The 22,998-nt window shown below is 52.8% G+C and overlaps 8 protein-coding genes across 8 annotated transcripts; 4 read left to right on the top strand and 4 right to left on the bottom strand.

The window, feature by feature from the left end:
* Positions 1–872: 872 nt before the first annotated feature.
* Positions 873–3,973, top strand: HD553DRAFT_352358 (uncharacterized protein). The gene is made up of 15 exons (XM_046183691.1): positions 873–1,273; positions 1,364–1,395; positions 1,462–1,523; positions 1,601–1,648; positions 1,725–1,803; positions 1,869–1,938; positions 2,000–2,032; positions 2,110–2,183; positions 2,251–2,396; positions 2,459–2,630; positions 2,702–2,794; positions 2,875–2,999; positions 3,082–3,235; positions 3,317–3,590; positions 3,667–3,973. The coding sequence occupies exons 1-15, from the start codon at positions 882–884 to the stop codon at positions 3,767–3,769; spliced, it is 1,857 nt and encodes a 618-aa protein (XP_046033649.1). The 5' UTR covers positions 873–881; the 3' UTR covers positions 3,770–3,973.
* Positions 3,974–4,585: 612 nt separating this feature from the next.
* On the bottom strand, positions 4,586–6,745 carry HD553DRAFT_345211 (stomatin-like protein; the record flags this gene model as incomplete). The annotated part of the gene is made up of 12 exons (XM_046183075.1): positions 4,586–4,794; positions 4,877–4,964; positions 5,046–5,132; positions 5,203–5,239; positions 5,325–5,386; positions 5,471–5,559; positions 5,652–5,747; positions 5,833–5,838; positions 5,935–6,121; positions 6,235–6,355; positions 6,456–6,481; positions 6,557–6,745. The coding sequence occupies 12 exons, from the start codon at positions 6,743–6,745 to the stop codon at positions 4,586–4,588; spliced, it is 1,197 nt and encodes a 398-aa protein (XP_046033648.1).
* Positions 6,746–8,727: 1,982 nt separating this feature from the next.
* Positions 8,728–9,725, top strand: HD553DRAFT_362478 (uncharacterized protein; the record flags this gene model as incomplete). The annotated part of the gene is made up of 2 exons (XM_046183994.1): positions 8,728–9,552; positions 9,657–9,725. The coding sequence occupies exons 1-2, from the start codon at positions 8,821–8,823 to the stop codon at positions 9,723–9,725; spliced, it is 801 nt and encodes a 266-aa protein (XP_046033647.1). The 5' UTR covers positions 8,728–8,820.
* Positions 9,726–10,130: 405 nt separating this feature from the next.
* Positions 10,131–12,349, top strand: HD553DRAFT_317832 (AAT family amino acid transporter). The gene is made up of 5 exons (XM_046180801.1): positions 10,131–10,493; positions 10,562–10,597; positions 10,677–11,218; positions 11,292–11,808; positions 11,878–12,349. The coding sequence occupies exons 1-5, from the start codon at positions 10,309–10,311 to the stop codon at positions 12,266–12,268; spliced, it is 1,671 nt and encodes a 556-aa protein (XP_046033646.1). The 5' UTR covers positions 10,131–10,308; the 3' UTR covers positions 12,269–12,349.
* Positions 12,350–14,396, bottom strand: HD553DRAFT_300208 (uncharacterized protein). Its single transcript, XM_046178628.1, has 6 exons — positions 14,298–14,396; positions 14,062–14,235; positions 13,882–14,003; positions 13,719–13,814; positions 13,235–13,648; positions 12,350–13,161 (listed from the first exon to the last, which is right to left on the bottom strand). Exons 1-6 carry the CDS (start codon positions 14,319–14,321, stop codon positions 12,726–12,728), a joined length of 1,266 nt encoding a protein of 421 aa, XP_046033645.1. The 5' UTR covers positions 14,322–14,396; the 3' UTR covers positions 12,350–12,725.
* Positions 14,397–15,067: 671 nt separating this feature from the next.
* Positions 15,068–17,570, bottom strand: HD553DRAFT_124282 (uncharacterized protein). The gene is made up of 8 exons (XM_046176530.1): positions 17,104–17,570; positions 16,835–16,952; positions 16,541–16,732; positions 16,407–16,478; positions 16,146–16,348; positions 15,783–16,074; positions 15,552–15,706; positions 15,068–15,495 (listed from the first exon to the last, which is right to left on the bottom strand). The coding sequence occupies exons 1-8, from the start codon at positions 17,447–17,449 to the stop codon at positions 15,245–15,247; spliced, it is 1,629 nt and encodes a 542-aa protein (XP_046033644.1). The 5' UTR covers positions 17,450–17,570; the 3' UTR covers positions 15,068–15,244.
* A 1,179-nt stretch (positions 17,571–18,749) lies between these two features.
* HD553DRAFT_345207 (uncharacterized protein) lies at positions 18,750–19,070 on the top strand (the record flags this gene model as incomplete). Its single annotated transcript, XM_046183074.1, has 1 exon — positions 18,750–19,070. The coding sequence occupies one exon, from the start codon at positions 18,750–18,752 to the stop codon at positions 19,068–19,070; it is 321 nt and encodes a 106-aa protein (XP_046033643.1).
* Positions 19,071–19,582: 512 nt separating this feature from the next.
* Positions 19,583–22,951, bottom strand: HD553DRAFT_352351 (glycosyl hydrolase family 71-domain-containing protein). The gene is made up of 15 exons (XM_046183690.1): positions 22,442–22,951; positions 22,314–22,365; positions 21,720–22,230; positions 21,492–21,660; positions 21,277–21,415; positions 21,072–21,200; positions 20,970–21,007; positions 20,896–20,902; positions 20,711–20,832; positions 20,545–20,649; positions 20,403–20,481; positions 20,176–20,342; positions 19,950–20,102; positions 19,797–19,872; positions 19,583–19,737 (listed from the first exon to the last, which is right to left on the bottom strand). The coding sequence occupies exons 1-15, from the start codon at positions 22,685–22,687 to the stop codon at positions 19,715–19,717; spliced, it is 2,016 nt and encodes a 671-aa protein (XP_046033642.1). The 5' UTR covers positions 22,688–22,951; the 3' UTR covers positions 19,583–19,714.
* Between the last annotated feature and the right edge of the window lie 47 nt (positions 22,952–22,998).

The following is a 22,998-nucleotide window of genomic DNA, read 5'->3' as shown; positions in this document are numbered from 1 at the left end:
CCTACGTGCGAGACCAACCGATCGCGAAGCGGGCTCCTTCACGAAGGGCATCTATCGCGGCAGCTCTTCGTGTGCAGAGGGGAAAGATCAAACAAGACATTTCAAGTCTTGTCGCCGACAAGGCTAGACTGGATGAGCTGATCATCGAATTCGGTGGTGACGGTGACGGATACAGTAGCGACGAAGAATAAGATGAATTTGGGCATGTACAGTAAAAGTAGTATCGAAGAGAATTCTCGCATCCGAAAACGCAACTCGTTCAACCCCGATGTTGGTACACGAGACGAGTCTGACGCTAGTGCACAGGAGACGACTCCGATACTGGAGCAGCAGAAGAAACGATTCGGCGCTTGCGGCCTTGCCTGGTCGATCGCAGTGAAGAGCATCGAACGTACATGGTCGTCGAACCGACAAGTCCCCGCGCTTCAGCATCCGCATGTTCGCGAAACGGGAAACAACAAGGTGCAGGGCACATGCAGGCCGCAAGGTGTAACTCGCGACTCGACTCCGTGCTCGATCCACGTGCTTCCGCGTTTCCTCGTGCTCGCCCTCGCCAAGCGTTTGACAACCTACCACTCACCGACCGAAATGGATCTCCGAGTAGGCCCAGACATTCATCCCGTGATCTTCCCCTTTCCCCTGCATCAGGAGACGACAAACTCCGAGAGCCGTATTCGAGAGCGCGAGAGCAAAGCCGGCGTCGGTCGGGGGAACGCCATCGCACCGCGCCGGGGCAGGCGCGACGATCCAACGAGGACACTGCAGCGCAGCCAGACGACAGGACGGCGAAACATCTGGCGTCTCTTCGGTAATTCTCTTGCGTGTTTCGACAATAGCGAGTGGATACGAGCTACTCATCAAATTCGTTCGGGGCCGGAGCAATGTCCTGGGTCCCCACGGAGGACCGTACCCATAATACATATAAGCGCGACGATGGACGATCGAAAGAGGGATGGGATCGCGGTGACCAGGTCGGCGTGTCACACTTGTCGAAACATCCCTCGAGGACCGGTTCAGCATTGCCCAACATGTCTTCCAACAAGATCGAGGAGACCCAACTGGACTCGCCAACCAACGAGAAGAAGATCGAAATCTACGAGAATGAATACGCTCAACAGGTCCCCTCGGTCGGCTTTGACCCGCTCAACGTCGATACCAAGGGGATGACCGAGACGCAACTGATGCAAGTCCGATCGGCCGCGTTCGCTGCTGCTGTCGCGCAAGACCCTCTCAACCCGAGGTCTAAAGCGTCGTTCTTGCTATACTTTTGCGTGTGAGTTTGGTTTGCGGGCTTCCAGCTCGATGAACGGGGCGATCGGAACGTGGTTCAGGCAGGCTGACGAGAAGCGCGCCTTTTTTCCAGTTTCGTTACCTTCCTCGGATCATGTGCCAACGGTACGAGGCGTCATCGAAATAAACAGATCAATCGCATGCTAACTCGTTCTTCCTTGTTTACTACAGGGTACGACGGTTCCTTGTTCTCGGGTATCTCTCCGATGACCCAGTACCGTGATCACTTCAAAGTCAGTATAACGCGTGCGAACAGATTCGCCTTCCCGTCTAACAATCTAATGAGCCCTATTTCTTGTTTGACGCATAGGTCGAAACGACAGGAGAAGACGTTTCCAAGATTTTCTCCATGTATGGTGTAAGTCCTAGTTGAAATTCGACATCGAGACCATGTCCGATTGTGGCTGATCGTGTATCGGTTCCTGATAAATAAGGTGGGATCCATGATCGGTGCGCTCTTTGCCGGTCCCGTCAGCGACAAATACGGTAGGCGTATGGGGATGTTCGTCGGAGGTGAGCAGACCAGCCTTTCGAAGTGATCCGCTTTGAGATCAAGCAGCTGACCTCTCGGTCGACAGGTTTCTTCATCGTGGTCGGCATGGTCATTGTCTCCTGCGCCAACTCGATCGGGCAGTTGGTTGGAGGACGGTAAGCTGGGACTTTAACCAATATCTACGGGCGCATGTCTGATTGACTGTCCTGTAAACAGTTTCGTCTTGGGTTTCGGTATCGCTATCATGACGTGAGTCCATGGCTTTGTATTTTCGTCAGTCACGCCTGTATAAACTGATCTTCCTGATATCTTTCGGCCACACCAAGTGTCGGAGCTCCCGCTTACTGCGTCGAGATCGCGCCCGCTCAATGGCGTGGTCGATTTGTCGGACTGTACAACAGTAAGCCAAGATCTCATCTTGATCTAGATCCCTCACACTGCACGCTGACATCCGGATCGCCCTTTAGACGGATGGAACGGAGGTGCCATTCCGGCCGCCATTGTCTGCTACGCTTGCAACAACATCAAGAGCAACTGGGCTTGGCGTATCCCCATGATCGGACAGGGATCCTACTCTATCGCCGTCATGGTCCTGGTCTGGTTCCTTCCCGAGGTGAGTGTCAAGCCGTCATATTGGGCAGGATCGTTCATTGACCGGTCCAAACAATCCTGTAGTCGCCTCGATGGTTGCTTGCCAACGGTCGACGAGAGGAGGCGCTCGCTTTCCTCGTCAAATACCATGGAAACGGAAACCCCAACTCTGCCCTGGTCAAGCTCGAGATGCAAGAGATGGAGGAGGCGCTTGCGGAAAGTACTGGCAGTGACAAGCGGTGGTGGGACTACCGAGGTTGGTGGCGAACGAACTGAAAACGCCTTTGGGCTCGATTGAACTGACTCTTGCCTGCTTCCTGTCGACAGGTCTGTTCATGACCAAGAACTCGCGATACCGAATGCTCTCGGTCCTGTTGATCTCGGTATTCGGTCAATTCAGTGGTAACGGATTGGGATACTGTAAGCACCGATCTTCTGATTCCGTTCACGTAGCGATACAGCAGTTGTCGAATCTGACAATCTGTATCATCTTGAATCAGTCCAAAACGTCATTTACGAAAACTTGGGTTACACCGACGTCAAGACTCAACTCGCGCTCAACTTGGGTGGTTCGTTCTTGGGTGCCGTCTGTGGAGTAACGGGAGCCCTCTTTGCCGACAAGATGGTGAGATCGATGCCCTGTTTGATTCCCTTTCGCGTTCGAGCCGCGCTTACATTCGTCGTTCTCGGGATGCTTTTCTCGACAGCCTCGAGTCAAGGTCTTGACGATCGGTACCTTCTTCCTCTCGGTCTTCCTGGCCATCAACGGAGGACTGTCCGAATTGATCGCTCAACAACCCAAGGATGCAGATGGTAAATTCATCAACCCCAACAACAAGCTCGGTCAGGGAGCTCTTGCGGGTAGGTCTTGCGCTTTCAAAAGTTACGGCACAGAATCAAATTATAGTATGCTGAGCTATCTCATACCGCCATGCCGTCTAGCCAACTACCTGTTCAGCGTCGTCTACAGTTTCACCTACACCCCTCTTCAAGGAGTCTACCCCGCCGAAAACTTGACCAGCTCGACCCGTGCCAAGGGATTGGCCGCCTCGGGTATCATCGTCAGCCTTTTCGGATTCATCAACACCTACGCCGGACCTATCGCGCTCGAGAGGATGAAGAACCGATACATCTTCGTCTTTGTCGTCTGGGATCTCATCGAGACGGCGATCTGGTGGTTCTGTGGTGTGGAGACTGTTGGAAGGACCATCGAAGAGTGGGTACCATTGGTTCAGTGCTTGAACTGTCGGATGACACGAATAGCTAAACCATATCCTTTTCTCTCTGCGCAGGTTGGACGAGATTTACAACCAGAACTACCCGCCGTTCGCCTCCCGAAAGAAGGTCACTGTCGCCAAGACCAGCGAGGACACGATCGTCCAGGTCGCAGAGTAATTCAACTTACTCTCCACATGCCGCTGGAGATGCGCAGGTCCGAGCATTCGCTCCTTGCGCGCTTCTCGTTTCGAGCGCAACAGCGTGTTCGTATCCTTTGTAATTTAGCTTTGTTAGGATTGATGTATAGGAAGTCCGAGATAAACGTATACTGTGAAGGATTGTAACAGGCATTCCCAATATTGGATATACGAATGATGGGTCAAAGAGCTTTCGGCCACGCGCAAACAGATGAACAAGCAATTGCGTCACGGGAATCGAGACCACCCCCGCTGCGGGAATCGAGTCGGCGTTACGGGAAGGGTCTCTGCGGGTACCGAATCTGTCCTGCGGCTTCATACTAGACGATCTTCCCGTTGCTCTCGAGGCGAGGCAATGGCTACGACGCCACGTATTCCCTCAGATCGGAACCGCTCATTACTTTGATCACCTTCAGGGGTACCAAACCTTCAGGGGTACCAAACGGTTCGTTCCGAACATTGTCAGTCCGAGCTTTGATAATTCGCCAGGACATGAGGTCCGATTTACCCATAGTTCTATTAGCATCCCTATCTCCATCAATTTTGTGGGGCGCGGACTTGAACGAACTTCATATCTCGATCGGTATCCAGCTAGGGCTAGGCCAAACTGATCAAGGTAATAGGGAATATGACTTGTCAATCAACCTCCGTACTAGCATAGTAATGTACATGTCGGAATTGTATTATGATTACATTCAGGCAAAGTATCGATTCGCATTATAGCATTGAGTGAATCCCGGACCGCACTACCTCCTTATGCCATTTCCTACCTTATCGCCGTGTTTGTCGCTCATAATCACATGTTGGCCATATGGGTGATCATAGAAGCGTTCCTCGCCTCGTCACCAAAGCTCTGCATCCCCATCCCCATATGGTTATCGCTTCCGGTCACGTTCATATCGTCCGGGTACTGTTCCGGAGTACCGGAAGCTTCGATCTGTTGACGGGCCGTGCTGGACGAGCCTGCCATACTCGCACCTCCCATGCTGTTCAGATTCATGGGTACTGCAGGTATAAAGGGAGACAGGGATTCGCTATCAGCGAGATCCTCGAATTTGATATGGCGGGAGGATGCGAGGAGACTCACCGAAGACCACCTTGCTACCCGAAGTCTTGGCCATGTTCTGCAAAGCGTCCAGCTGTCGGATCTGCATAGCGGCAGGACTAGCCAGGATCTATTGCGCGAAAAAATGCAAAGCGGATCAGCGTGGACTCCTAGCTTCCGACCCTGGTTGTCCAGATCCACGTGGACTCACATCGGCGGCTTGACGCATGAGCTTGGCTGCATCGACTTCTGCTCTGGCGGCAATGACCTTTGATTCTCCGATACGCTTTTGCGTAGCCTGGAAAAAGCGGTATCTCGGAATCAGTAAAAGCTATCTCTCGCACAGAAGGGACAGAACAATGGCTTACGGCACTAGAGAAGAGGTTCTGCAACTCTTCGGAGAACCTGTCGTGCGGAACGAAATTGACATGGAATTAGTAACCACAAAACATACCTCCATCTGGTCGCTCGCTTTAAGTAAGGTACTCACGTAATGTCCTTCAACAAGATGGACTCGATGTTAACACCCCACTTTTCCGCGGTCGCTTCAAGCTGAGCGACAACAAGCATGTGGATCGGGTCAGTTCGATGGTCTGCGGATCATGCGGGGTCAATGGCGATGAGAAGCCGACTCACGATCTCCTGAATCTCGGCAGCGATTCCTTCTCGATCGGTAATGATGGTCTGGAGCAATCGACTCCCCACGACCTGTCTCAGCGTGGTTTCTATGGACAGCATCCGCGCGATTCGTTAGCTGATACGACATCAAGACTCGAGACCTAGAGGTAGGTAGGGGTAGTGAAGGCTTATGGCTTACGAGCTCGTTCGACCAAAGCGGTCCTGACGTCGGCGATCCCAAAGGCCGCTCGGTAAGGTGATACGACGTGCCAACAGATGACCGAGTCGACGTCGACTGATGTAAAACAAATAACACGTTATGAGCGATTTATGTTTCTCTCTTAATGGGAACAGGGCATTCCCACAAGGCGTGAACGTACCAGAGACTACAGACCGTAACAGCGTATCAAAGAGCATCATCCAATCAGTCCCCCTGCTTCATCGCTTCGCGTTCACGAGAATTGGAAAACCCCCGGACGTACCGTTATCCTTGGTCATCACCGCCTGCTTGGGCACCGTACTCAATTGAATCTTGACGTCCACCATCCTCAAGTTCTCGCTCGTCACGTTCACCTTGACGAGCCCAGGGTCGACCGACTTGTAGAACTGGCCGAACCGGGAGATGAGACCGACGGATCCTTGCGGGACGGATTTGTACGGGTTGGGGAACTGGCGACGGGAGTCGAAAAGAAGGCCGGTGATCAAGACGAATCAAAATCAGCTTGCTTGAAGGGTCATAGAAGGCATCGGGTGCGATAGCAGAGTAGGAGCGAGAGACTCACCGGACAACAAGGGATACTACCCAATGCTCCTAGACAATCACCTAGACTGTGCATGAACGACCCGTACGCCCCGTGCTCGGTGGACGAAGCTCCTAGATCTTGAGCGTACGAGGGCTGCATCCTATCATAAGGACAAACATGACGATGCGATTGGTCGGTCAACAACTGATATCTAACTCTTATTTAGATAGATGAAAGCAGACTGTGGGAGGGGGACTTACTCTTGCTTTCGAAGCGGTTGTACGGTCTGTGAGCGGAATTACCAGGCAGATCGTCAGGATCTTAACACCTTCCAGTCCGATGACGACGACGAGCAACTCACGATCATCGGCGCCTGAGGATCCCCCTGAACCTTGCCCTTGACATGTTCGTTCGGCTCGGCATGATACCCCCCGCTACCGCTCTGAGCGAGCGTGATCCCAGGCGAGGCGGATCGAGGCGGATCGTCCGCAGTCACGGCGTCAAAGATGTCGTTCGAGTTGGCGTTGGCGTTGGTCATGCGGGAAGACATTCTTGTGAGGGTGTTGTGTGTGTGATAGCTAACTGTCAAGGAGGTAGCTGGTTCAAGTTTGATGGATTGGTTAGAGGCGAAAGGAGGGGAATGACGAATGGATGATGGATGATGATCGAGATCGGGGTCTGGTGGTGGTCTATATATCCTAGTTGAGCGATCCTCTACGCGCTAACGACCCAACATCGGTCACCATCATCATCGAGGATCGCTTCGGCACCGGCAGCCCACGGCTTGGCGAACTGAGGGGGAGGCGAGAGCGAAAGACGACTGCGGAATAGCTATATGGCGAACAATGCAAAACGGATATCGCTCGGCAAACGGCATCTCACCCACTCCCTCTGTCAAGCCGAGAATCCCTCTGCTGTGGCGATGATGATCCCGATGGTCGTCAGCTGATCAGGAGGGGGCACCTTACATTTTGCCCTCGCGTTATCTGGTCCCTCTCCTCGCCCCGGATATAGATGATCCCGTTCCCCGGCAAACGCCTTTCTCTCTCGTCCTCGGGTATTGGCATGATGGATGTTGGTGAAAGGCAATCCTCCTCCTTAATACCTTGGCTACCACCTACCACCTCGAGACCACCGCTGCCGGAACCTAGATCACATCACATCACATCGCTCTCGACTCTGCCGAAGAAGCCAGCCAAGGAATCAATATGCAGTAACAAGCTTCGTCCAGCGTTCCTTGCATCTTCCAGTTCGTCCATCTTCTTGGGCATCCGAAAGGGCCAAGGAATAATACGTCGGAACCGGCACCGGCACCCGTCGCTCGAGCTCGAGCTCGATGATTTGAGTGAGAAAGGATGACGTATGGTGGCTAGTTAATTCGTAAATTCAGCAAGGTCGACAGGCGAGGTATCCTAAGTGGTTCGACTGGGACCCGTTCATCGATCGTTCATGAAGTGTATGTGTTCCCCTCAACGAGCTTTCGTCGGCTTTTGGCCATATGGCATGAGGTGACGATCATGGCAGTGAGATATGAGCCATGATATACTGGTTGTGATATGGCCAGGTAGCAGGTTTTAGTACAGTACAATGAACACGAACATCGGCTCGATCAAAAAAAAGTCAAAAAAGAAAAAGTTACCCACAAGAAGTTAACGACCCAGCCACGGGTCGCACTCCCCTGCCACGCTTGCTTGTAAGCTACCGCCCGATGGGATCAATCCCCCAGGAGGGACCCCGCTCGACCAGCCGATACGAGGGGGGGACTATGGACAGTTCCAATTCGGGCAAAGGCAGTCATTCCGTGTCGTCACTGCACCCTATGTCCCGAGTTGGCTAGACTAACGAGACACTTGGCTTTTTCTGTTACGTTGCTTACTTACTATACATACCTACGTGCGTTGGACACAAGCCATGTAGTCACCCGAGGAAGGGAAGGGCCATGCTAATTGCAACCCCGTAAGGGGGACATCACGTGAACACACACATCGTAAACAGAAGGTCGTGAGGCGATGGATGTTGCAGAAAGGATGTACTTTATTTCGCTTGGATACTCGTGATTATCTGGAATATCTGGTGAAGAGATCAGAATAGTGAAGTCGAGCTTATAATCTATCCGTGGTCGTGGTCATAGCGAATCCCGGACCGATGCTCAAAAAGGAAATGCATCATTCGCTTCCCCTTGAAACGTCAACAAAGGAGATGTCAACCACGACTGGCGTTTCAGTCTTTGCAAGCTTCTCGACTGTCTAGTGAATACTCCACTCTCTGACTGTATGTTTGACATCCTCTTTGTCCGCTACGAATCGTCAAGAAATACCCCGTTACATCGCGCTCGGGCAGCTCAGGCGTGATCACTGTCTGCATATCGCCACAACCAACCTGCTTCCATATTTCATTCGACCGCCTCCGTAGCTCAGTACCCGAATAGTCACCTTGCCATACTGGTTCCTCGATATTCCCATAGGTTCTTAGAGGATCAACGGACAAAGGAATATGCCAGCGGCGTTTCAAGCAGTGGTTGCCATGGTTGATGACGAATGAAAAGGCTGAAGGTGACCGTAAGGAAATGCAGAAGTACTGATATACCCTCACTCGGTTTGACATACTCTTGAATGCGCCATCGTCATGAGTCAATTCGATATCTACAAGGAGACATTCCGACGAATCACTTCGGAGGCCGACATCACAGAGTTTCTCCGGGATCCTATGGAAAACGACTTCCTTGCGTCTAAGAGGTGTTCTATTTGCGAGGAAAACGACCTACGATGCACCTTTGTTTGCTTGTTGTACTACAAGGGACTCAGAGTCTGCTGCAACCGCGAGCAATGCTTTGGCCAAGCTTACACGTGCCGGAATGGAGAGATCGAACAAGCTTGGCTGCACCCGATCACAGCTGCGAACCCTTGCGATGGATGTCATCTTACTGGTGAAACGTGCGAATTGAGATTCAGCAACGGTTCACGTTGGCGGGATCAATGCATTCCATGCGCTCGGCAGAGGTTAGACTGTCGATGGACCGTCAATCCGAAACCTGCCAGTCTTGTCTCGTATTTTTGCGCATATGCTGCCACCCACCCGATATACCGTTTGATCAAGCCGAGGCCGCTCTTTTACATCGCGCCTCTGGGTTCTGGAAACGAGATGCCTCAAGTGCTTGCTGCACAGTCATACTCAGACACAGGTGGTGCTGAAAAGAGGCATCAACTCGATCCGGCGTCCAGTACGGTGTTTACCAAGGAAGAAGACAGCTCGATGGACCCGCGCTTCTCGTTCGCCCCGATCACGCAGTTCTCCGGTATCACTCGGGCAGGAAATTGGGGTCAACAAAGCGATGGCCTATCTGAAGAAGAGTGGCTGGTAGAAGCGGTCGTGAAAGCAGGATGCTATTCGAGATCGGAACCCCCATCAGAATCAGGGATAGACAAGCCGTAGCTGTAAAAGGACGAGTCTCATACGTCAAGTGTGTATTCGACTATGTTTATCAAATCGAAGGAAACTTCTATCTGGATGCGATGTTGACTGTGCAGTAAATCATTTGTATGAATGACGATAGTTCAGTGTGCAGAAAGAACGGCCGTTTTAGCGTCTCCCGTCCTAGTATATGATGATACCGGACGGCTTCTCATGGTTTATTCATTGTGTTCAACCATTGACAGTGGTGAGCTTGAAGTCAATGGCTGTGACGAATGAAGGCAGCAAAGTTTGATATCGACAATGAATGCGCGACATCGGCGATCGTCAAAAGTTCTCGATTATCAGCTCCCGCCCTTGCCGAGGTGGAACATGACGGGGGAAGGAAAAAACACGTGCTTTCCTCTCGGGATTGCGCCATTTTTTCATCATCATCGCCTGATCGCCGTGCTCAGTCGCCCCCGATCAACCGATTCCCGAAGCGGCAGGGCCATTGTGCGGGTATCGAGCGAGGAATTTGCGTCTGAGGTTGTCCATGGCCTATATACACGCAAGTGTAGCAAGATGATCGACGCTCTCGCCTCCTGGTTCCTCTCATTGTCTCTCCTCAACTCAAGCACCTGTCGCGTTAGCCTGGTTGCCCACACTTGTCACATCCTCGACGATCCAAAGACGTGACTGCAATAAAGGTCCGAATCCGCGATGGCTACATTACGACCTACCGTCTCGCCTGACAAGGCCGGGACATACGATGAGGAACGAGACAAGAACCATTACCTGTCTGCGCAGGCGGACGACAATGACTTTACCGATGGATCGTCAGGGGATTACTCGTCCATCGATCCCGACTCGGGGGTCAAACGAGGATTGGCGACAAGACATATTAGGTCAGTACTCGTGTGGTCTCTCGCAGAAACAGGCGACACTCTGCTGACATGGCTGGTAAATCTTACAGTATGCTCGCCTTGGCAGGAATCATCGGACCAGGATTGTAAGCAGATTTCCCTGCTCGTCGCATCCTGCTGTCCAAAACGGTCGACTGACCGCGTCTTGGTCATCAAAACGTTCAGGCTCATCGGTGCCGGAGGCGCCTTGGCCATCGGAGGCCCAGCTTCCCTCTTGATCGGATTCGGAGTCATCGGAATAATCGCCCTGTCCATCATGCAATCTCTCGGAGAACTCGCCACCCTCTACCCTACCGGAGGGGCATTCATTTCCCTCTCCGGCCGATTCGTCGACAAGGCCTTCGGAGTAGCCGTCGGTTGGAACTATTGGCTCGTCTTCGTCTGCGTCCTCGCCAACGAATACAACGTCCTCACCTCCATCCTCAGCTTTTGGAGCGACAAAGTCCCCGTATGGGGTTACTTCCTCATCTTCTGGTTCAGTTTCCTCGCGTTCGCGCTCCTCGGTGTGGAGACGTTCGGAGAGGTCGAGTTCTGGTTGGCTCTGGCCAAGATCCTGGGCCTTTGTGCCTATTTCATCTTCTCGATCGTCTACATGAGCGGAGGAGTCAACGGGGACAAGGTCGGGTTCAGATATTGGAACGACCCCGGCGCTTTCAATAATAATGGGTTCCGAGGAGTCGCTCAGGTGTTCGTCTTCTGCAGTACTTGTGAGTACATCGCCTGTTCTCGACCTACAAAGAAGGCCCTTGTCGATCTGAACTAACCAATTCTTGATAATAGTCTACTCCGGCGTTGAATCTGTCGCATTGATGAGCGCAGAGACGAAGAACCCGAAAAAAGCCGTCCCGATGGCCATCCGACAAGTCTTCTGGCGTATCCTCTTCGTCTACATGGGCAGCGCCTTGTTCTTCGGTGCGACCTGTCCCGCCAACGCAGAGGGACTGATCAACGGTGAATCTCGTGCGCTCAAGTCGCCCATGACCATCGCCATCCAACAAGCCGGCTGGCAAGGCGGTGTCCATCTGATCAACACGTTCATCCTCGTCACCTGCCTCTCCGCGGTCAACAGTTCGATCTATATCGGTAGCCGGACTTTGTGCTACATGGGCAAGGAACGTATGGCCCCTAAGATCCTCGGATATGTCAACAAGCGAGGTGTTCCCGTATGGGCCGTCTTGGCGACCAACCTGTTCGGGTGTCTCTCGTTGATGAACTTGAGCACCGGTGCCGCCGCCGCCTACTCTTACATCGTTAACTTAAGTGGTGTGTCGACCTTTTTGGTCTGGGCTGGAATCAGGTGAGTTTGAGCATCTCGGTCCCGAGACGAAGGGTTCCAAAAGCTAACCCGGTATTCGAAATCTTGCAGCTTCACGCACATTCGATTCCGACGCGCTTGGAAAGTCCAGGGAAGGACTCCCGATCAGTTGCCCTTCAAGGCGCTGTGGTACCCCTACTTCTCTTACTTTGGCCTGTTCATGACGTGCTTCCTCGCACTGGTCCAGGGCTGGACGACCCTCTCGCCTTTCAACGCCGGCAACTTTGTCGACGCATACATCCTCCTCCCGCTCTTCCCCGTCATCTTTGTCGTATACAAATTCGCCTTCAAGACCAAACTCGCCCGTTCAGCCGAGGTGGACCTGGATTACGGCCGGAGACGAGATCTCGATGATCAAAAGGACGAGACGCCTTCGCTGGCCGATGATGGTACACCGTTGGTCAAGGATTCGTTTGCCAAGAAGCTCTGGAGGAATTTCTAGGTTTTAGTGTGTAGATTAGTGGGTTGTAGTTGCCGTCTTTCAAGGGACCGAACGCAAACATCCGGATGCATGTATGCTTCTTCGTTCATATGCGCCGGGGTCGCAAGGCAACTCTTGCGATGTGCGTAATCCAGTTCATCGAATCTAATACATGAACAGCGTTGGTAAGCGAGAAGGAGCGGGCGACACGAAACGCTACAAGGATGCCAGCGTTGCACCTCTCCCGATGCCATCTGGTTCGCCGAAATGGCTCTTTACACGGACGTTGCGTTCTTTCAACACATATAAAGGGCGGAAGGGTACTCGGACCCCTCAGTATGCAGTAGGGCGACATCGGAGGCAAGGGGGACGAAGACACAGCCCGACTCGCGAAAGCGTCCCCTCCCCAAACAGCAATCATATAGGAGAAACCTCAATCTTACATGAGAAACGTAAGAACCAAGCCCCATCCACCCGATCATCTCCTCTTTTTCAAACGAGCGCTCTCCGCCGTCTTGTTGCTCGTCTTGCCGATCCGCCTATTCTTCTCCCGCCAAAAGTCCAAGAACGCCGTCTTGTCCTCCCAGCCCATCCCGATCTGCTTGGCCCGGCCCAGCTGGAGCATGATCAACGTCAGACACTGAGCTAGGACGTCGTTCTGCATGTTCCCAGCCGAGCGAGACACGCTCTTGTTCTGAGCTGAAGACGAGCCGGTATTGAGTCCGAGGATTTCGCTGGGTAGGAAGTCCCCGCTGCTGGGCGAACAGTCTGGATGGAGCCATCGGGCGGTCAGAGAACGGGTGGTCATGGTGCAGAGGAGCGAGTGGAATAGGTGCGAGAGGGGGTTCGTCGAAGAGGACGAGTCGGGTATAGACAAGGTCGCCGAGGGGGAGAATTCCGAAGGAGGAGGATGTCTATGCAGAGAAGAACCGAAGCTTTTAGCATGATACCGATGCGTAAATGATCTCCAACGTGGTCGTAGCTCACTTGAACCAACACATCCATACGGCTCGTTGGCGGACAGGAACTTCCCAACCTTCCGTCCCGAACAGTCCTTCGCTCGATCGAAGCAGTCCTCGGCCGTTGGTCGTCGTACCCTCGGGGAACAGGACGACCGGTCCAGGCGCCTTGTCGCACAAGTCTTTTAGACTGTACAGCTTGACGTCCTTGCCAGAGAACCGAGTAGCGAAGGTATGAGCCGGAGTATGACCGGTGAGGTTGATCATTGTCAAGAGCCCGACTGGGACGTAGCCTAGCAGAGGAGAGCTAGGGACGGCCGAGATGGAGGGGAGGTCGATCTTGGAAGATCCGGTACCGGTTTGGCGGCCTGTCAGGCTGACGCTTTTCGAAGGATCCAGCGCAGGAGGTGCATGTACGGGTAAAGCATACGTGGGGCTGAAGCTGTGGTGGTCGAGCCTTCATAGTCAGCATCGCCATCGTGTCAAGCGAAGCGGTTCTGGAAAGTCCTCACCGGAATGCAAGGTAGATGATGTCAATGTACGACGTCCAATTGGCCACGATGAGATCTCCTTTGACCGGTCTGATAGCAGGGTTACTCTTCATACGTCTGGTGGGCGATCGAACGGTGTACATAAGTCTATCAGCTCGACGTGTACTGACTTGTATATACTGACCCTCTTTTGGTAGAAACCACCTCCGTGGAGATATTGATGTAGCCCATGAACAGTAGAGCAAGTCGTAGTAGTGCAACTGCTGGCCATTTTAGCAATAGCGGTATCAATCCGGAATCCCAGCCCTGAGACCGACGCTTTCAGCCTGTGTATATGACTTGGAGGATCTCAGACCAGACTCACCAACAGCGTCTCCGGAAGAGCTACTACCAGCGCATAGGCTATTCCAATTACCACCAGCACAGCCAACTTGAAGGTAGCTACGATGTAAGCTAGAGATTTGTATGCTCGTACTGGTATCGGTGCTCCAGATGATGATACTGGTGGTAGGAAAGGTTGAACCCCCGTACCGGCGTCCTGCTCACGTTGCGTGGTCAGCAAGAGGTCAAGCGGGTAGTAAAAAAAAGACCGGTACCCACCCTCCACTTGCTGTATTTCTCCATGTTTGGGCAAAAGTGGCGAAGTATCTACTACTACTCTCCAGCTCAGCTTTATGGGAGACCTCAAAATGTAAGAAGACAGCAATGGTTGTACAACTGTACCAGAAGCCAGAAGCAGACAGACCGTCGCGAGGGTGATCAAGCTGGCGCAACCTCCGAAAAAGTAAACAAAGAGGGAGGGACGGACATGGAAACGAGTGGACTAGGATCGTCATCATATTATTTTGTTCAGTCCCCGTTTGGCTGGATCACCTTGCAGTCACACCTTTGTGCAACCCATACAGCGGTGAAGAACTCGGTATCCAATAGACTTCCATGACCTGAATTGGGGTGGGGACGATCAGCAGAGAGTATTCTGAACTCTCCTGTTTTGTATGCTGAAACAACTTCCGCTTGCAACGAATAGCCGCCATCGAGTCCGCATCCCTGCCGCTCAAAATGTGCTCTGATTAAAGACGGACGGTTCCAAAGGACCAATAGGATACCTGGGTTGACGCGACGGTGTTAGCTCGATCTTTGGAACCGCTTCACGCCGAAGACATCATTATAAGCGACTCACGATCCTGCCGCATGCCAGTTTAACATCGACGCCAACAGATCCTGATCGGTCTCGTAAGGTATCGTCGGATCCAGCCGAGCCGGTATCCATCCGCTCATCTCGTCGACGGTCTGACTCGTCTCGAACGCCTGGAGGATGCGGTCGGTATCGTCAAACATGAACATTTGAGCGACCGGGTTGACGGGATCGGCCTGGGCCTCGGGCGATGGACCCTGCGAGGCCGGATTGCTAGTCGAGGTCGATGGCGCGTTGCTCTTGGTCGCTTTCGGCGTCGAAACGTTGCGGACCACATCCTTCATGATGTGTTCGATCGATTTCGCGCTTCGCTCGGGTGATTCCAGCATCTGTACGTGACCAAACCGTTCGGTCAGCCGTACGACATCAGCAGTACAACCTCGGTCGTGCGATATGGACTGACCTGCAGCATGGCCAAGATGATGCTGTCGCCTCTCCCTGCGGCCCTGATGATCGACGGTAGCTTGCAGACCTTGGACTTTTCGAAGAGTTCGAGCGACATTCTGAGTTCCGATTTGACCCGAGGTACTTCATATGGTGTGTGTAGAGCATGGATGAAGAGCACCGTAATGGCAGACAGGTGGTGGCGGTACAGGTACCATGCTATGACAGACGCGTTATCAGCCACGGATTTTCACCATGCTGCATCTCTCGCCCACCTTTGAGTCCCGGTCGAGAGAATGTCTCGCGATGCAGAGAAGTAATGCGAAACGATGATTCCACGCATGATCTTTGCGAGTAGATATACCTCGGTTCGCGGTAACTCCTTATGAGGAAGGGTCGATGGAGATTCAGGAACCTTTGATGATATCCACTGACGAGGCGTATGCCATGTTGTACGTCAACTTTCGATCGCGTCCAAAAGATGACAGGATAACAAAATCACGTACCTGTCCATAACCCCGAAACTGGTATCGTTGGGATTTATTCCGACAAATTCGATGTCCAACAACTCTCGATGCTCTTCACGGAGCTCGGCGTCCCGAGCTAACAACGTCTCGTACGTCTTGCTACCGAAACCTACCGCCAAGTTTTCCGAAGTACGGCGCCAATGCATGGCGAGCCGATGCTTGTGCACTTCCCAGGTGTTTTCCGTGTATTCGGTCAACGGGCGAGGGGGCACGATTGACGTGGTATTCATCGTCTCCTTGAAATTCTGACTGGCTTCGGTTGTATAAGAGCCTGTCCATACCGATGGAGCTCCTCGATATCAGTTCGAAAGTCCTTCGAGAGCAAAGGCATGACCGACTTACCAGCAACAAAAGCGTATGACAGGCTGTTCCGATTGAGACCCTGCCGAAATTCGCTAAAGGTGTCGTAGAAAAAGACGGCGTTGAAAGCTTGGCAGGCGAGCTGACGTTTCAGCGTGCTCGATCCGGGAGGCAACATGGGATCGTCGTCCGGCATCTTGAGAGGATCCGAGCCGAGTTGATCCAGGTTCAAGAGTTTGCAGATCCTGCCCACGTGTCGCGGTCGGCATGCAGCCCATACTGCACGAATGAGGACAGACTCACCCAGCCATGGTCCCCACGATCGTTGTCTGATACGCACCGGGGACGACTCCTGTCATCATCTCGAGATCGACACTATCGACGTTTGCGCTCGATTAGCGACCGTTCTTCGTAGACGCCTTCACTGTTCGCCTTACGATCTGGAAACTCTCACAAGGTACGTATAGAGCACCCTCATCTGCGGCCTCATCATCCAATCCGAGCATAGCAGCGCGGTGTCCGAAGCCAATAGAAGGTCCTTGGACAGCCTGGACAAGTCCATCCGTTGAAGTTCGATCGGACTGGCAGAAAACGAGGCGGGATTGTCTTGAATATCGATGGCGCTCGTACTGTGATTGTCCCATGCCAATAGATCGAGATTTTTCAGCCCTTGGATTTCCTACATCATCGCTTGATTTGGCACGCGCTAGTAACAGGGGAACAGGACTGACCAGAGCATCGAACAGAACAGAGCTAGCCAAGCTGGATCAAAGGCGAACCCAGGATCTGACCGATGGGTCAAGAACTGCCGGAACTCTTCCCTGACGAGAACTTCGTGTAACGGATGCCCTGAGTCGTCGTCACGCAATCCGTATATACAGCGCATCAGCAGGATGGCAGAGGTGGCGGATGGGAAGAGGAAGCGTGAAGCGAGGAACGAAGCCATGAAGAAGGTGGCGAGAAATGGGAACGATCGATTGCACTCTCTAAGGATACTCACAAGACCTCCTAGCTTCGAGAAAGAACTCGTTGACCAACGGGATGATGACTTGATTACCCGGTATAGCCTGCAAGACTTCGTTCATGTTCCTCATCCACCTGATATCGCCCTTCTTGAAAGATTCGGGCGGACAAGCTATCGAAGGCCACAACGGTGCCGCTTGAGTCGCTGGAGTTGTTGGCTGAGAATTTTGCTGGAACGAGGGTACTCTATTCGTGCTCGATACTTGATTTCGGTTGAGAACCTGGGTCGGGAAACCAGAGGACGAGAGGGCAGTCTGAGATTGGCCTGCAGGTCCGAGGCCGAGGTCGGGCGAGATTGCCCGTTGACCTTGGTTGTAGAGCATGAGATGAGGGTGTTGATCCGGGAGTCTTTGTTCCGGCTCTAGAAACCGCGGCGGTGCATATGGATATGGTTGTGCTCGCGGGTCTCGATATGGTCCGTTGCCGATCTCTCGCGGCTTCACCTCGTTCGGAGATTTCGCTTGTGTACCGGCGACGGCGAGTTCCTCCAGCGTGTTGGCGGCATCCTCGAGCTCGTTCAGACGGTGATAACGCTTGATAAACTGGTTCTGGGAAGGAGGATCGTCATGGCGATGAGCATGAGGATGACTCCGGGGATTACTTGGGGAGTTGGAGCCTCCTGTCGCGAGCCCGTTGATATTGCCGTGTACGTCGCGATGTGTCCCGCTTTCATGACCCCCGGCGGCACTCGCACTCCCAGAAGGCCCATCAGGTATCTCCAAGATGTTCTCTATCCTCTCCAACCTGTTTTGGAGCGAGAGGAAGTGGTCCCACGTGACGAGCTGTTGCGCAGGGGTGGACGCCGTGCCATCATCGTATTCACATCGATCGCCTTCGTCACGGAGGACGCAGGTGGTGCAAGGCCGGGTCTTGCTGCATTTGGCTTTACGGCGTTTGCTTCAGATAGGTCGAAGATTTTGAGGCGTGATTAATTGGTGAGCGATGATACGATGAGACAGGTAAAGCAGAAGGCTCGCGCTGCAACTCACCAAGGTAGACAAGCTAACTACCAACAACCACGAAACCAAGGAAGGCCAAAGGGAGTCAGATCAACCTCACTTCGTCGCCAGGTATGCCTAGATCAGCAACTTGGTCGGAGAAACGCCTCACTGTCAACCTCTTCCTCTTGAAAGGTGTCCCGTCCTCTCGATCATATGAATCCGCACGTTCGGTCCCAGCGCCGCCGGCGACGCGATCGTCCATCGCGGTCTGACTTGGTGGCCGGCAAGATCGCAGAATGCAATAACTGTGGGGTAGATGGTCTTTGTACCTCTTAATTTGTGGCTGATCGTTACAATGGCCACAGATCCACAGATACTGGAGACATCGATCAAGGTCGACGATGAACATTTCGATAAACGTCGACGTACGGCACTTGGCGATCGTTTCGGCGGGAAAGGACGGAACCGATTCAAAATGCTTCCGTCACGATTGCCGTTATATCAGCTTCCGATAATGCTTCCGGGCGAACACGATCGGATCCGAGCGAGCGACAAGGGCGACGAGGGCGTGAAATCGTCTGACGCACATGACGCATCTGAATGATCATCGAAGCGATAATCCGTCCCAGCGCTCAACACCTCCTCAGTCAATCCCCTTCCGAATCTGCATGAACCTTGCGCAATGGGAGTATCTGAAGGATTACTGCTAGTCGCCTTGATCTACGCCGCGGCGGCTTATCTCCTAGGCATCCCTCTACCGCCCCACCCGTACCCGACGTTGGCATGGCTCTTGATCATCCAGGCGATCCTATCGATCTACAACGGGGCTCCTGTGCGGCTCATCAATAAGCTCTCAGGCTCGACGTCCCAACCGTCTAGCCAAGGTGGTTCGCTCGCACACCTCACGGACCTGGAGAAAACCCGTTGGGCTTTCCTATCGGCTATGGCGGTCGGGACGGCGCTTCTGGCTCAGGCTGTTATCTTTTCGGAGGACGGGCAATGAAGGGTCCCAGCAACCGAGGCTGCTCTAGGTTTTGCAACTGCCATCGCTGTATTCGAGTTTGGACTTCTATTCATCCTTGTGTTCGATAAGCTTTACGAATAGGGTACAGGGTCCGCTGACTAGTTCCGAGTTGACCGGTCCAATCCCTCTCTCAGTCTATTCCCCTGGCAACTCTGGAGATGGCGACAATTCCCGGCCCCTCCAATGCGATCCCGGTTGAAGAGAAGACCACTTAGTCGGACTTGCCCGGGTTGGCCATCGGGACTGATGGCGACGTCGACGTGTGGGGAGTGTCCGACAGGGCAGGAAACGCGAACAGGCGGGAAATTCGAATATCGCAATCGATAGACGGAGGCCCAGATCGCCACACTCGATTCCCGTTTCGGAGTGCTGCCTGATCTCTTATGTAAACTTTGTGTATCGATAATTACTACGAGCTTGCCAAAAGCTCAGCCGGAACGACCTAGGTCTGAACATCGGGTCCGGGTATACGTCAGCGAGGAGAAAGGGGAAGAGGAAGAGAGTCAAATGATTATATAAACGAGTGACTGATGCTATGATACAGGTAGCGAGTTGTCCTCCTGGCGAGATGTAGTATTCTATCCTTATATGATACAGGACATGCCTGGCGTACGGCAACAATTCTAGCTCTGCCAGATAAGGTAATCTGCGGGGCGAGAACTGGTGAGCGAGATATCGAAATATATAACTAGCTACTCGGCTTACTATGACTGATGGTAACAGGCTTGTCGGTAAAGGTAAAGGAAGGTGCTAGGTTGATGACAGTCGAAGTACCGCGGACCTGAGCAAGACCGAACGATCGAGTTTCATCAGATCTGCTTGTCAAAAATCCGATCTCGAAACGTTTGTACTACTGACCACCTGGATCCTGATCCCACTGCCTACCTCGAGCGGCATGGATACACGGTTGATACCAGCTTTTCCAGAGAGCGTCTGACTAGCCGATTTCGTCGAGACGACGATGCTGGCGTCCGCTTTCAAGTGGACCTGAGCGTAAAACTCGTCGTCTTGCTACAAACGTATTTTGCGATAGGATCTCAGCTCGCGTTTCACCCCGCAAGCAAGGGCGGGTCAAAGGGCTCACCAAGTCCCATCCATCAGGTCGAGGAACCGAGTCAGCAGTACCGATGGCTGCCATGGTATGAGGTCGAGCGGTCAACCAGACCTTGTCCTGCGTGATGGCTGGTACGGCGCCGTTCTTCCAAGCGGCCGAGTAGAATGCTTGCAGGCTCAAGTAAGGAGTGTGATCGACTATAGCGCGCGAAAAGGTTGGAATTGTGATTTAGAACTTCATTGACAGGCACGACTCACTGTCAGGGTTCATGGTCCAGACCTTGCTCTCGGGAGGTTGGTCTCCGTTGATGACGTTGATGTAATGGGATTCACCATACTGTTCGCGAAAGGTTGCGGTTTCAGGGAGCAGCGCGTGCCTGATATGATCAACGGTACTCACGTCGTTCCAACTGATGATCTCCACCTGACTGATCTGGTCCCTCGTAGCGAGGAGCATTTCCCATCGCTGGGAGAACAAGAAGTCGTCGCTTCGGTAAACCCAGTTCTAGACAACAGGATAGCGATCAGTATTCCAGATGTGAACGAGTTGGAGATTTCAAAATTACCTTGTAGCCAAAGTGTGTGAAAAACGAGGGCGAGACCGTGGCGACGTATTGGTTCGGGAGATAGCTCAACCAGTAGTTGTCGTTGTCCAGAGTCAGGTCTGTATCACCGTTAGGCCAAGCAGCTGTATGGCAAGAGCATATGTCAGTTTCAGACCGTCCTCAGTACGGATCAGGCCCATACGTACAGCCCCACTGTCAAAGATTCACAGACGACATCAGTGAGACGTTTCCGATCGTTCATGAAGGAGAAGCTACTCACGTTGATTTCGGCATCGATATCGTATTGCGACAAGCTCCCTGAGAGTAAGTAGCTTCGTCGTAAGCGACAGCGCGAAATGGCGTCGTAAAAGGCCCGACTTACTAGGACCATCACCCATGGTATAGGCAGGCATGAAATAGGTGTTGTTCCTATACCTGCCCATGATGATCGACCATCCCTTATTGACGGCATCTACACCGCTACCCTGATTCCATGTACACCATTCTCCACCTGTCCAGAATATTCCCGCACAGATATATCAGCCGAAATTCGACATTGCGCACAAATACCAAAGTCAGTCGCTTACCGAACGTGCTCAAGATCGATTTGCCGTTGTACTTTCCGGCGGCCGGGTGAGTCAGGTATGTCGAGATGTATTGCTGGAAGTAGACAATCCGCTCGTCGGTCACACAGTTGAAGGTAGACATGTCAAAGCTCAAGAACATCTACAATTTCCCACAAAGATACAAGATCAGACCGCGATTCGTGCATGATTCAGGTTCCCCTTTTCATTCAACTTGCCTTGAAGCCGAGGGCAGCGGCTGCGCGGTACGCATCTGCAACCCGGGAAGGCTGCCATTCATCAGGTCCGACGTTCAGGGCGAATCCATCGATCCCAGCGCTCTGCGCTCGGGTGATATCGTCGACCCAGGTATCGTAAGTGAATGGGTAGGTGTTGCCGACCATATGGCTATCAATTCGGATGTGTCAGCAATTGGCAGTGTAGCGGGAAAGACAGGTGATACTTACTGAGCCCATACTTTCTTCTCGGTGTTACTGCTCGCTATCTTGATGTTCACTGCCGTAGCAGAGGCAGCAGGCGCAGCCGAAGTCGAAGAAGCGATCGAGGTCGAGATCGACGATACCGCCGTGGACGTCAAAGTGGAGGGCTTGACGCTTGTGCTAGCCGCTGCTTGGGTCGAGATAGAAGGCTTGACGCTTGTACTGGTGGGTACTTGGGTCGAAGTGGAAGATTTGACGGTTGTGCTGCTTCGAACCGAGGTAGAAGTAGTGGTCGGCTGAGCCGTCGTAGTTGGCCGTGTGGAAGTCGATGTGCTCGTCGGCTTGACAGAAGTGCTTGGCTGTACGACCGTCGAGGTAGTCGGCTTGCTAGAAGTGGAAGTGCTCGGCTGTACGGATACGGCGGTGGTAGTTACTGCCGAACTATGCCTATAGAGGTTCATGTTCCAACTTCCTCCACATGTCTGTGCCTTGTCTCCAGAACACGTCGAAGTGCAGCCGGTCGAGACGTCTTGTCGAGCTGTGAGGGCGAAGTCAACGACATCGATGATCAGTTTTGTTCAAGGCAATAGCAATATCGATCGCAACTCGAGCGAAACCCACAGACAGAGTTCGCGCAGAAACACTGGACACCGTTTTGAGTTCCCGACCATGACTGTGATATGCAACGCAGGTGTCCGCTCAGTATTCGCTCATACACTAGACTTTGATGAGCGTGAACCAAAACTCACATAACCGAGACCGCGACAGGTGTTTGCACAGAACCGCGGTGTCATCGTGCTACTGCTCGTCTGGTATGACGACAAGATTCGAGCAGAGTAGTCTTTGACACATCCTACGTCGGTCCAGCCGGTAGGAAGGTCGAGTGTGGCTCTAGTTTCGAGCCGATAATTGCTCGGTAGAGCCGTGGTTTGGGTAGCGAATGCGAAAAGGAGCGTGGTTGCGGCGATCGCCGGAACTTGAAGCAAGGCGACCATAATGACCAGAAAAAGAAAGTTGCTGAATAAGAGTCCTTGCCAGAAGGAATCGCGGGCCAGCCGATGGTATGTTAGGAGACGAAAGCCTCAAAGATGTATATACTCGAGTTGTTTGGAAGACATCCAAGATATTTCGCTTGCACAAGAGGCGATGATCGTCTGCCAACTTTTGCCTTATAGGCACAATCTCTGCGTGTGGCTGTCATCCTTGGCGAGGCGATCTCCAGTCGTGAAGGCTTTTTGAATGACCGAGCGATCCACCCCTGGGTCATAGAGAAGGGGACAGGCAGGGGGAAGGAGGAGAAGGTACA

The sequence above is a fragment of the Filobasidium floriforme genome, assembly GCF_021052385.1.
Source record: "Filobasidium floriforme strain CBS 6241 chromosome Unknown HD553scaffold_23, whole genome shotgun sequence".
Classification (NCBI taxonomy): Eukaryota; Fungi; Basidiomycota; class Tremellomycetes; order Filobasidiales; family Filobasidiaceae; genus Filobasidium; species Filobasidium floriforme.
This window is presented reverse-complemented; position numbering and strand designations above follow the sequence as displayed.

Excerpts from the sequence above, each read along its gene's own strand:
- HD553DRAFT_352358 (XM_046183691.1), top strand. The coding sequence starts at position 882 with ATGTCCTGGGTCCCCACGGAGGACCGTACCCATAATACATATAAGCGC. Across the intron at positions 1,939-1,999 it reads GGGCAGTTGGTTGGAGGACG|TTTCGTCTTGGGTTTCGGTA; the intron begins GTAAGCTGGGAC and ends TCCTGTAAACAG. Across the intron at positions 2,033-2,109 it reads TTCGGTATCGCTATCATGAC|TGTCGGAGCTCCCGCTTACT; the intron begins GTGAGTCCATGG and ends GGCCACACCAAG.
- HD553DRAFT_300208 (XM_046178628.1), bottom strand. The coding sequence starts at position 14,321 with ATGGAGAAATACAGCAAGTGGAGG. Across the intron at positions 14,004-14,061 it reads CTCTTCCGGAGACGCTGTTG|GGCTGGGATTCCGGATTGAT; the intron begins GTGAGTCTGGTC and ends CGTCGGTCTCAG. Across the intron at positions 13,162-13,234 it reads GTATGGATGTGTTGGTTCAA|ACATCCTCCTCCTTCGGAAT; the intron begins GTGAGCTACGAC and ends TTCTCTGCATAG.
- HD553DRAFT_124282 (XM_046176530.1), bottom strand. The coding sequence starts at position 17,449 with ATGCTCTACAACCAAGGTCAACGGGCAATCTCGCCCGACCTCGGCCTC. Across the intron at positions 16,733-16,834 it reads CTGTTCTGTTCGATGCTCTG|TACGAGCGCCATCGATATTC; the intron begins GTCAGTCCTGTT and ends GGACAATCACAG. Across the intron at positions 16,075-16,145 it reads GTCATACGCTTTTGTTGCTG|GCTCTTATACAACCGAAGCC; the intron begins GTAAGTCGGTCA and ends CGGTATGGACAG.
- HD553DRAFT_352351 (XM_046183690.1), bottom strand. The coding sequence starts at position 22,687 with ATGGTCGCCTTGCTTCAAGTTCCGGCGATCGCCGCAACCACGCTCCTT. Across the intron at positions 21,416-21,491 it reads CCGCTGCCCTCGGCTTCAAG|ATGTTCTTGAGCTTTGACAT; the intron begins GCAAGTTGAATG and ends GGGAAATTGTAG. Across the intron at positions 21,201-21,276 it reads ATCGATCTTGAGCACGTTCG|GTGGAGAATGGTGTACATGG; the intron begins GTAAGCGACTGA and ends TATTCTGGACAG.
- HD553DRAFT_317832 (XM_046180801.1), top strand. The coding sequence starts at position 10,309 with ATGGCTACATTACGACCTACCGTCTCGCCTGACAAGGCCGGGACATAC. Across the intron at positions 10,494-10,561 it reads TTGGCGACAAGACATATTAG|TATGCTCGCCTTGGCAGGAA; the intron begins GTCAGTACTCGT and ends TAAATCTTACAG. Across the intron at positions 10,598-10,676 it reads GGAATCATCGGACCAGGATT|GCTCATCGGTGCCGGAGGCG; the intron begins GTAAGCAGATTT and ends CAAAACGTTCAG.